Source organism: Electrona antarctica, assembly GCF_951216825.1.
Source record: "Electrona antarctica genome assembly, chromosome: 11".
NCBI lineage: Eukaryota > Metazoa > Chordata > Actinopteri > Myctophiformes > Myctophidae > Electrona > Electrona antarctica.
Window position 1 is genome coordinate 43,412,982 of NC_136792.1, and position 12,240 is coordinate 43,425,221.

The window sequence follows — 12,240 nt, forward strand, 5'->3', positions numbered from 1 at the left end:
ACGACGTGATGTGAATGCCGTTACGTGAATGACGCAATGCAATTGGCATGAAACGGAATCTAACGTCTTACTATAATTTTAGTAAGACGTTAGATTATAGTAAGACGTTAGATTCCGTTTCATGCCAATTGCATTGCGTCATTCACGTAACGGCATTCACATCACGTCGTCTTTGCATTAACTTTACTGTAATCATGTCCCATAATAACCGATTACAGTGGGTACTGCACAATGCTACAAAATGGGGACATGGCCTACTACATTTACACAAGTTTTGCCAGCTGCTTGAAAAGTGGCATGTTCACCTACCTCTACTAGCGATCGTAGTAGACACCTTTTCCATCATTGGCTGCCTCTAAGCCAATGGGAGACTTACCCATAAAACCCATAGTCTGAACAGCATGAAACCCATACTCTGAAGTCTGAATACCGCAGTGTTTTGGCTGCATACTCTGAACGCCACAACGTGAAGCCGTGACCTGAGGCTGCGGCACACAAACTGATTATAGATGTTCATTAACGAGAGATTGATGCAGCTGGCAATTAATATGTCATTCTTGTTTAAGTAAAATCACACCATGTATCATGTATCTTTGTGCTGAAATTATCAATGTACTTGTCTTGGAACCTTCTCTGGAGGACCTAATTGTGGGGTCGCTGCTTTTGCGCGCGTACGCACGCACGCACGCACGCACGCACGCACGCACGCACGCACGCACGCACGCCATTCATATCCCTGTGTACATTTGATTCAAAAAGGCCAGTAGGAAGCCATGCTATTAGTGCTGAATAATTTAAGAAAGACAAAGAATGTTCCCTTGATCTGCTGTAGTTGTAGTAGAAATGTGGAATCGGGGGAAGAAATTGAAGGCTGTTTTAGCCATGATATTGCTGTGTAAAAAATTTAGTAGGCTCAACCTAGCAAACTTGTTAGTAAGCAGTGCATTAGGGCACTTTTATGACCCCGCGTGTCTCGGCTCAGCCTCGTATAGCACTGACTGAGTGCAAATAATTCACCCTGGATAGTGATGGAGGCTAATGAATATTACAGCATGTTGCTCTCGAATTCTAATGTGGTCTTTATCCATCATCAGCTTGAGGATGGGAGAGTCTATAGCCTATAACTGATTCAAGATTCAGTGCCATTGATGGAGTCCATTAAGGTGACAGGTTTTTTTCCCCTTCTCTCTCTCTCTCTCTCTCTCTCGAACATCTGTGTTTTATTTGTAGCCCATACTAGACCATGCAAGACGCTCCTCTCTTCTCATTCTAATTGGAGCTGCAGCCTCTCAGTCCTCCTGTGGCAGCTCTGGTTCCCAGAGCGTAGACCAAGCTTCCCAGGCGCACAGCCTCAGCCACCCAGACTGCCAGGCTGTGAGAGAGAGAGAGAGAGAGAGAGAGAGAGAGAGAGAGAGAGAGAGAGAGAGAGAGAGAGAGAGAGAGAGAGAGAGAGAGAGAGAGAGAGAGAGAGTTTGGGGGGTGGAATGGGGGAGGAGTCTGGAGCAACTTCCTTGCCTCTCTGTTGGCTGTGTGAATGGTAGAGCAAACGAGAGAGATAGAGAGAGAGCGAGTGCGCGCGGGAGGGAGGGGGCGTGTGGAGAGTGGAGACTGGAGACACTGAGATTGAGAATGGAAGGGCAGTGAGAGAGAGTGCGAGAGCGAGAGAGAGAGAGAGAGAGAGAGCGAGAGAGAGCGTGCGGAGCTGCAGAGACGGAGTGAGCCTGTGGATGCTCGCAGAGTCGCAGCTGACAGACAACGACAACACAGAGACTCGGCGAGACGGCACTGCTAACTCATCATCAACGGCAAACTCTGAAGAGCGACGGTCAAGAAGAGAGCAGGTGACTGAGAAAGAGAGAGAAGAAGAGGAGGAGGAGAAGAGGCATAAGAGGACAGAAGAAGAAGAAGAAGAAGAAAAAGAAAAAGGACACTACTGTGGGACTCCTCTCCAGCATCGGTCCCCAGACTGCACAGAAGCGCACTGTATCGTCTTTTCTGCCTCTGCGTGTGTGCGCCGTGCGTGCCTGCCAACTTCGATTTCACACTTGCCCCCACAGTTCTTCAGATTTATTTTGTTTTGCCCTCTCCGCTCCCCAGTCATGATCCCCTGGGTTCTTCTGCTCCTGTTGTGGTTCTCCGGACGTGGTGAGTAATCTATCGATGCCCTGTGTGCTGTGTCTGTGCCCCTGATTGCTAAGTGGTTGTGGCCGGTGGCAAAATGTCCCTCTGTATTTGTCTCTTGCTGTGAGACATCTAAGCTTGCCCTATGTATTTTTCTTTGTATGGTATCGCTCCTGTGTGCCATGTTAAGTGCCAGGCGTGAAAGGAGGAGAGTAATTAGATCAAGTCTGTGCCGTGGTCCTATAGGGGCTGCCTGGGCTGTCAGTGGTACGGTGCCCCCGCCCGGCACTTTTCTGATTCAGTAGTTTATCACGGCTTTTATACGCCATGTCAGGCTAGTTAAATACCTCCCATTCAGCCTGGACATGCACGCACGCACGCGCGCACGCGCATGCGCACACACACACACACACACACACACACACACACACACACACACACACACACACTCTGTCTCTCTCTGAAAGGCTTCTTACCCCACAGTCCAAGTTACATTGTTTTGACACTGTGAAAATGCCCCTTCAATTCAGTGAAGGGGGGTAGTTAAAGGGGGGGTAGTATTGAGGAGTTCTTTAAAATCATCCCGGCCAGAATAGAAGGGCACCACCATGATTTCCTTCATCAATGCGTGTTGTTATTTTTATTCCTATAAGACGGCGTGTTGTTGTCTGTGGACAGAATGAGGACGGGCGAGTGGTTTCCCCAGCTTGCCACCAGATGGTTGTCTTTTGGAAAACAATGGAAGAAGTGGGTGAAGGTGTAAAAAGCGTGCAGAAGCAACGATGAGCATAAAGTCTCCACGGGGGGCTGTCTGATACAGACGGACCTGCCGAGTGTGCCAGACAGACAGTCCCCCGTGTACCCCCAAAACCCCCTCCACCCTCCCGCACTCCCCCCATCCCAACCACTGACACCCCCCCCCCCCCCCCCTCCCACACACACACACACCCAGTGTATCCCATGGAAGGTCAGGGTCACCGGCTCAGCCTCTTTTCAAAGTTTGACCCAATCACGGGGGTGATGCTAAAGCAGGACTGTGAAAGAATGCTCTGTCTGTGTGCATGTGCGTGCGCTTGTGTGTGTGTGTGTGTGTGCGCGTGTGTGCGTGCATGCATGACTGCTTTTGCGCTCATCTCCCCATGGGTGTTGTAACCTTTTGTTCTTCTGACGACGAAGGAAAGAGGACGAAAGGAATCCATTCCAATCTTGAGTCCCATCAATGATGAAATTGATAGCTGTGCGGTTGCAACACATCCACCACAAACAGAACAAAACAGAAGCCGGTAAACAACGTTGTTGTTTTCTCTCGTGCCGTGCCACATGGTGATCTCGTGTCAACAGCCAGGGGAGAGATGTTTAAAAATGCATCAATCATTATACACCAACGATCACAACACGGCCAGCTCCTATAATGTGTTTTCGCGTTCTTTTCATTTATCCGTTCATTTATATTCCTGCGTGTGTTTTCAAACAGTATATTACGGCTATTGTTACAGCACTGAGCACACAATCATATCTGGACACACACGGCCACGAGCACTAATTTGAATGTGTCTGCCGGGTGATGAAGCTTCTAATATGGCTCTCAGCGGCGCGGCCAAGCTTTAGGGGCACATAGATCACATCGAGAGAGCCTGTCATTTTCTTTTCTTTTTTTCTTTTTTTTTAGTATCTGCAGGATTCTGTTTTTATGACTGTGGAAGTGGGTGTCCTGGGATGTTGACACAAACAGTTCCATCCCATTCTGTAAGTGGACTACTCTGAGTGGATGGCAGCTCAGGGAGTGGTAGACTGTTCCACTGCTGGTTGTGATCGTCGTTATGGGGGCGATTTTTACAGACACGGGCAAAATAGGGCCCGGCGTACGTGTTGTATACCTCCACATTTATTTCATTTTATGAAATTTGCTCACACTGTGCTGCACAAGTGTGTATATATACCGGCAATCACAATCCTCTTCCAGCTCACCCACACTATCTTAACCCATTTAGGCCTGACGTCGAAATTAAAAAAAAATAAGTCTTCTAAATTCTGACAGTTTTCTGAAATACCTCATGTTTCTGTATCAGTGGTGCTCAATATTTCAGTGAAGGACTCCAAAAATGCTATGTAATTGGCCACCGACCCCCATCTGAAAATATGTTATTCCAGGAACCCCTCAGAAGCAAAGATTTGAGTTAAAAACGTTGGCTCTGAAAGATATTCAAAAATAGCAGACCTACAAGCTCGTAGCGCGCCACTCGTTGGCGCGCTATGAGCTTGTAGATCTGCTATTTTTCAATAGCTAAACACCAAAAGGGGTTTCCGCCCAGAATGGGTTAAAGCATCTATAAAGTTCATAGCATCTGCATTGCCAGTCAGCGTTGCATGTTATTTACCTCACTGAACTGTGAAAAATAAATGTCATTCCATTTCCCCCGTGTCTGGAGATTGGTAACCGCCCTCAACCGTACTAAATAAATAAATAAAATAAATTCAAAAGCTTAGACTTTAACATCCAATATCCATGTACATAGTCATGCATACAGTATGAACATCTTCCACTAGCAGTCACGGTCGGAGTTACGTGCAGGGGAAAAAAAACTCCAACAACTATAACACCAAATCTCAGATAGTATACCAATGGGTCAGAGGAGATTGCTGCACATTTCTGCAAGAGTTGGTTATTATTTCCATAATATAAAATATTGCAATATCCTCTGCCAGGTAAACAGGAGATAACAACCCCTGCCTTCGCTTTTCGCGCCTGCCTCTGGGGGGAAAAAGTGGTCCCCCGTAGCTAAGTCTTGTTGTACAAATTACAGCTCTGTTTATAGTGCCGTGTCCGGTGTCAGCAGAAAGCCAACGGAGAGAAAACAATAATCTTGTGTTTTTTTGTGTTTTTATGAACCGCTGGGATATGGCAGGGACTACGGCCACAATATAGCTATCCGGTGTGAGACAGAGACACCAAGGAATGGATAGAGAGGGAGAGAGAGGGAGCGAGAGGGAGGGAGGGAGAGAGAGAGAGTGTGTGTGTGTGTGTGTGTGTGTGTGTGTGTGTGTGTGGGGGGGGGGGGGGGAATAGTGGCACTGTATCTGGTAATGTATTGTATGTGTTGTGTTTCATTTTCTTCTTCAGCAGTTGAGAACAAAATGAAAGAGTCAGCCAGCAAGTGTAGGCCACTGTGCTATTCTTCTCTTAAATCAGAGAGAGAGAGAGAGGGAGGGAGAGCAAATCGTTGTATAAAATGGTTGTACTGTTGCCTGTATCTAGGGCACCTTTTCTCTCCCAGTCAGTCACCCGTTTGTGCTGCTGACAGATGTCGCCAGGATCTCAGTCAAAAGTCCCCACCAAACATCACTGAACAGAGTCACCTCAGGCCGAAGCAGTCCACAACCCCGTCATGTCTCCCTGGACTCCTCCTGCTCTCTCTCTCTCTCTCTCTCTCTCTCTCTCTCTCTGTCCCCCCCCCCCCCCTCTCTCTCTCTCTCTGTCCCCTTCTCCCCCCTCTCTCTCTATCTCTCTCTGTGTCTCCCTCTTTCTCTCTCTTTGCCCCCCTCACTCCCCCCTCTCTCTCCCCCCTCTCTCTCCCATCTCCATCCAGCCCCATGCACTCACTATCTTCCTCTCGGCCTCTTCATCTCCTTTTCCCGCTCTCCTCCTCCTACTGCACGCACTGTGTACCACGCAAAATCCTGAGTGCTCCGTTTAACTCGGCGAGTGCAATAAAAAAATAAATGGGGCCGGAGCTGTCTGTGTACTCTTTCTGTCGTTCTGTCTCTCGGTCTCTCTCTCTCGCTCTCTCTCTCTCTCTCTCTGTCTCTCACTATTCACCTTTTGATCTTTTCTTTAAAGGATGGTGTTGCTCCTGTGATTTATTTTTTATTTTTGTGATTATATACTGTAAGACTGGCATGTAGTTAAGATCCTGGTTTTGACCTGTATTACCCGGCAGTGCGCAATAAAGGACCTTTTAAAATCAAATCTCTCTCTCTCTCTCTCTCTCTCTCTCTCTCTGTGTCTGCCCCCATGTCCCTCTCTTTTTGTCTCTGCCCCCCCCCCCACCCTCCCCCCTCTTTACAAGATGCTGCGTGATTGAGCACCCTAGCCACTGTCAGGGAAATGGTGTTGGAATATCTGAGAGTGTGCTGTCCCGGTGGAGATGGGGGGTGGGGGGGGGGAGCAGTTTAAGAATAGAGTCTTGTACTGGATGTGCCGGTCTCGTGCCGACAAAAAAAAAAGAGATCCACACAAAGCCACTGTGCAGCCTCATGGACTGACTTTGTCTCTCTCTCTCTCTCTTTCTCTCTCCTTTTCCCTCTTTTCTTTCTTGCACTGTGTCACCACTATCCCCTCATTCCCCTGACACCTTGTAATAATTGAAATGCAAACTGTCCAGCAGGGTATTTCTATTCGTATATTCACAGTAAAGGGGAGAGGGAGAGGAGAGAAAAATAAATGTTGGTTGTGTTCTCCTGTTGGACTCGGGCTTGTTCACTAGGGGCAGTGCTGCACGGGAATGAATTCTCAACATATCCTTTAAATCAGTCAGTGGCTCGCTCAAACTTGGTTCGTTTCAAGGACCCCCAGTTTCAAGAAAGATCTCTGGGAATCCCCATCGACACTGCAAAGTCCTTGGTGTTCATTTAACACAGAGTGTACAAAATGGAACCAAATATGGACTATTTGTTTTGTAATTTAGGGTTACAGAACCCTAACTCCTCATGGAAGGACCCCATGTTAAGAACCACTGCCTTAAATATCTGCCGCCTGCCCGGCCGGTACACTTCTATACAGTATCTTCTCTTGCAGTTCTACCTCTCTCTCTCATCTCACATTTATTGCTGGAGAAGACCTGAGATCAGATTCTAAAAATGTCTGTTTGAAAAAGACAGTTTTCTGAAAAAGCTATGTTTCTATGTTCGTAGCTTGCTACTCGGTGGCGCGCTATGAGCTTGTAGATCTGCTATTTTTCAATAGCTAAAGCATAACATAATGCTAACACCAAAAGGGGTTCCCGCCCAAAATGGGTAAACTCTCTATTCTTATTAGTAATGCAGACCTTGGAACGCTTGTCTACACCAAAATATCTTTGCCCAAATAAACGTACAGTACGTGTCGCGACATGACGTGTTGTGAGATTAGATCTGCTGTGTTTGGGGATTTTCTTTCCCCAGGAATAGCCTATATGCATGCTAAGTGGTTAGGCTTTACGTTTTTCGACACTACTGTCAGTTACTGCCTGACAACTTCAAATCCACTTTCTATGGAATTAGGCATGCTTTGACATGTAATTTCCTACAAAAAAAAGAAGAAAAACATAATTAAATGTCATGTTTAGATGTGTTGATGTTTCACCAACGGAAAATAAATTAGTCCCTTTCCACTACAAAGGAAATAAATAATAATAATTCATATGAAACGCTATTACATTTCAACAACACTAATCATCCACAAATGACATTGGCCAATTTTCAATCTCATTATTGCACATAGTTATTTATAACCCTAACACATTATACTGCTGTCTAACACATGGATTATTAAAATAATACGTCAATTGTAATGAATTGACCCCCTTCCATTGAAACGGAACACTAAAACCAATAGTTTCCCCTTTTATGTTTACATGAGCTCCATTTCACTCACAAATTGTGCCCAATTAACAGCAGCTGCATTAGCCTAGTGGGTTAGAAGGGTTTTCAGCAGCCTACACCAGTGGTTCTCAAACATTTTCATGTCAAGCAAATACATTTTCTGCCAGGGACCCCAATACAAGCTCTTTGTAGTTCAAATATTTGTTTCAAAAATAGCCGATCTACAAGCTCCATGGTTTTAGTGTTTGCTCCTGCCAGGTGTGGCGATTATAGCTGAAGCAACAGAAGCCGTCACATTGGGGCGGCCGCTCTCTCTCTCTCTGGCTCTCTCTCTCTCCCACAAACACACGCTGTTAAGTTACCGAGACTAAGACTACATTTCCTGTCAATATTAACCAGTGTAAATACCCTGAAGAAGACAACCTGTTTGTCGAAACGTTGGTAATATAAAAAGTGTTTTGGCATCGGGACTACGAGTTTGTGCAACCTCTCCTTTCCCTGTAAAATTTTAACCAGTGTAAAATGTAGTTCAACGGTGTTGCTGTGAACAGTTTTAGCTCTGCAGTCGCCTGGTAAAGTTGAGTTTTGATTCTTTGAACAGTCAAAACAAGACATAAAAGTACCACAGAAGCTTTCAAAGCAAGATAGATGGAGTAAAGGTGGCATTGGAAATGGAACCACAACAACACTAAGCGAAACACAACAGCTCCATCCAGCATCCACACTGACTGGAGTTTGGACACATGCCCGCATTAACTTTACCACTTGAACTGAAAAATGACGACACTACTTAATCAACTTTCCCGAATCCCGAAGCTGTCGTGTCCCATTCAGCAGGCACAACTATATGTGAGTAGCAGCCTACAGCCCACTGTATTTCGATTAGCTCCGTTTGGAATGGTTACGGAGCTATATATTTCGACATGTAACCTGTGAGACTACAGTATGTATATTCATTGCTTCAGGTATGCTGCAGCTGAGCCACTTTGAGGGGTTTTAGTCTGAAGTGGTATTTACAATACTGGCTCCTGCAAAGGTCTTCATAATTGGCTAGGTACCATTAACCCTTGTAGGGTTGTGCCAAGGATGCCTAGGAAAATAGCCCAACTTGCAAAGTCACGTTTCGCCACTAGGGGCAAAAGGCTACACAAAATGGCCTCCTAAGTGGACGACGTCTGACGCCAGATCTCGCACACGTCTTATATGTTTAAACTGGCGCTAGATCTCGCGAGAGTGTGTTGCTCGGAAAATAAATGTCGAGACTCGATGGCAATGTAGATTTTCAACCTGTTTTGTCTCTGAAAAACAAAACATGTTAATGTCAGAATGATGGGAGGATTGTGTGGCTTGTGACAATTGGGTCCAAATCATATTTAATTCAATAAACGTCGGGCTAAAGAATGGTCCAGAACAGGGGTGGGCAACCTTGAAGATGGAGAGGGCCACTACATTTCCACACTCACTCCAGAGGGCCACATTGCATATTTATGTCGGTACAAAAATAGTCGATGTTTAAACTCAGTCAAAACGCATCGCACTGCGACGAGTTTTGAGCTTGTATATCAGCTATTTTTGCTATATTTGAATATTAATCCTGATTTTCTTTTTCTATTTTTGATAGAAATGCATTTAGTTATAGTTAAGTAACGTTATGAACTAAATGTTGTACATAAAAAAAGACAACATTTTAATACAAGCAAGTCATGTTTGCATGTTTGGAATTGTAACAGCTGAAATCAATAATATATCAGTATTCTGATATTAGCCTGCGGGCCACATTAAGTGCAGGTGGGGGCCGCACGTGGCCCCGGGCTGCCCATGTGGTCCAGAAGATGTGTAAATAATAGACTCCAACCCGCTTCCGGTCTCCTTGGGTTATTGCACCAACAGACACATGAATGAATGGTCAGTGGATGATGATGTCACTCTGCTGCATGTGGTTGAGTGACAACAACCATATGGTTTGTTGTTTCCCGCTGCTGTTTGTTTGCATTGCGCTGTTCCATCATCCCTGCAGCTTAACCCATTTTGACCTGCGATCAGATTCTAAAAATGTATTCTACATCCTGACAGTTTTCTGAAAAAGCTATGTTTCTATGTCAGTCGTTCTTCGATTTTTCAAAACTAGCAGACCTACAAGCTCGTAGCGCGCCACTCGGTGGCGCGCTATGAGCTTGTAGATCTGCTATTTTTCAATAGCTAAAGCATAACATAATGCTAACACCAAAAGGGGTTCCCGCCAAAAATGGGTTAAGTCACCTCGGATGATTTGACCCCTGCTCATTTCTGTGCCATGCTAGATGAAACCCTGCCGTTAATCTCTTCCCAAGCCCGTGTCCCCGGTTGGATATTTATGGTAATAAGAGTTAACACATGAATAAATATTATGAGATACCGATTTGTTTTGACGGCTGGATGCGGTGAGTTTATTTAGTTTTTTATCCATGTCAGTTATTTCTTATTTAAAAAAAGAAAAAGAAAATCAGTGCTGGCAGTGACGATACCATGTCAATTTAAATCGGCTAATTAAATTAAATAGATAAATCATTCAAAAATGGATAAGTAAAATATGGATTACATGATTTTTATATTAATAATAAATTGTGAGAGAGAGAGAGAGAGAGAGAATAATTATTATGATTATTCATAATCATGTCAAATCATTCCGTGGTGTTTGGTCTCTCACTTTCCGTTTCTTTCATCAAATCCTGTCTCATCCTTATCTCGGTGCTGCATCTCATGATGATGAGATGCAGCACCGAGAGGAAGGAAGGAAACAACGTGGAAGGAACTGAAGGAAAACTGTCAGGAAACAGATGAGATTCTCATCTGGTGGACTGTTTATTCCTTCCATCGGGTCGTCTCCATCACTTACGTCAGTCAGAGTCATGTCCACAGATAGCAGCCTGCAGAGAGAAATGATCAGTGTGGTTTATTCTCGGAAAAAGCGGGCAACAACAATCCTGTTCACTGCGGGCTTCATTAATGCGCTCAGCCCCATGCAGCGCGCCCCATTTACAACAACGCCCACTGATAAACCGACCGTTCCCTCCCTCCCTCGCTCCCCCCCCCCCAGACATTGCTGTTGAATCTCATTCCTAGGGGATAAATTCATCCAGATTGGAGCACTCACTTTGCGAAAAGGCATTATCCCAGATTACATGTCTGCCGGGGCGGCAAAGTTAAGTAATTCAACCAGATGCTGTTGTGATCACTGGGTCACCTGAGGAGGAAGGAAGGCCCCCCCCTCTCTGTTTACTGTTTATCAGACCGCCATCTCCCTCCCTCTGACACGCACGCCACCCCTGGGGAGAAAGGAGGACTGTGAGCGACTAGGTTCTCAAACGTTTTATTTTGTGTCAAGGACCCCTAAATTGGTATGTGTTTGGTTCGCGGACCCACATCTGAAAATGTTTCGTGTGGATGGAGGGGACTACCTTTTTTGCTGAGCCTGGGAGTCGATGGGGCGCTTGTTTTAGGCAGTTTTAGGCAGTTTAGGCATAGTTTTTGTCAGGTTAGGGTGAGGTTTAGGCATAGTTTTTGTCAGGTTAGGGTGAGGTTTAGTCATAGTTTTTGTCAGGTTAGGGTTAGGTTTAGGCATAGTTTTTGTCAGGTTAGGGTGAGGTTTAGGCATAGTTTTTGTCGGGTTAGGTTTAGGCATAGTTTTTGTCAGGTTAGGGTGAGGTTTAGGCATAGTTTTTGTCAGGTTAGGGTTAGGTTTAGGCATAGTTTTTGTGAGGTTATGTTATAAGTTATAACCCTGTCCTACTAGTAGTAGTCCTAGCGCCGGCTACTACTAGTAGGACTCCCACGCTCTGCAAAGAACAGAGTCCGTGGATTGAGTGAGGGGGGGATTGGACAGATTTTGGGATCTGTCCAAATTGCTGCTGAAAGAACAGGAAACAACAGCCTTGTCTTCATACCGCCCTCACAGCAGCAGCAGCGGCTGAGACATATAGGCGGTGGCGAAGTGCTTGCGAGCTTGCGGGGTGTGTGTGTGTGTACGTGTGCACACGTGCGTGTCTTGTTGTGGGGGTGTTTTAAATACAGTAGTGGCGAGATGCATCACGCATTTTCTCCTCAGAGAGAGACGTGGTGGCACAGCTGGGCTTCGGGGAAAATACCAATATTTAAAGTAAATACCCAGTGTCATTGTGTTTCTCCATCACCACTGTTGTCTCTATTGCGTCAAGATGTGGATGCTTGGGTTTTGTTACTGTATACAGAGACGTTTAGAAGCTCTGCTTGGATTTGTACGTTTTCAGAACAGAAAGTGGTACTTCAGGGCAGGTTAAAACTGTAAAGGATGTTAATTTAATACATTTATGTTGCCAAAATGTTGCTCTGCGACATCACTGTAGCAAAAGTACTAGCTTTTATCAAGACAGAGTCAACATTGTGCTTTGAGGTTATACTCAGTAACAATATTGTATCATCAGAATCCCATTTCATAGGAATGGCTGTCAAATACCTTGCTTGTTGTGGACATTGTTATCTTTCCCATGAAGCAGCAATACATCACTGTAAACCTACTAAGAC

The 12,240-nt window shown here is 45.3% G+C and overlaps 1 protein-coding gene across 19 annotated transcripts in view; it reads left to right on the forward strand.

The window, feature by feature from the left end:
• The first annotated feature begins 1,592 nt into the window (after positions 1-1,592).
• kirrel3b (kirre like nephrin family adhesion molecule 3b) overlaps positions 1,593-12,240 on the forward strand; it is a 310,341-nt gene continuing 299,693 nt past the window's right edge. For all 19 annotated transcript variants that reach the window (XM_079513465.1, XM_079513476.1, XM_079513477.1 and 16 more), the window contains exon 1: positions 1,593-2,145. In XM_079513465.1, coding sequence (XP_079369591.1) covers positions 1,728-2,145 — 418 coding nt within the window. In that variant the 5' untranslated portion in view covers positions 1,593-1,727. The remainder of the gene's footprint in view (positions 2,146-12,240) is intronic.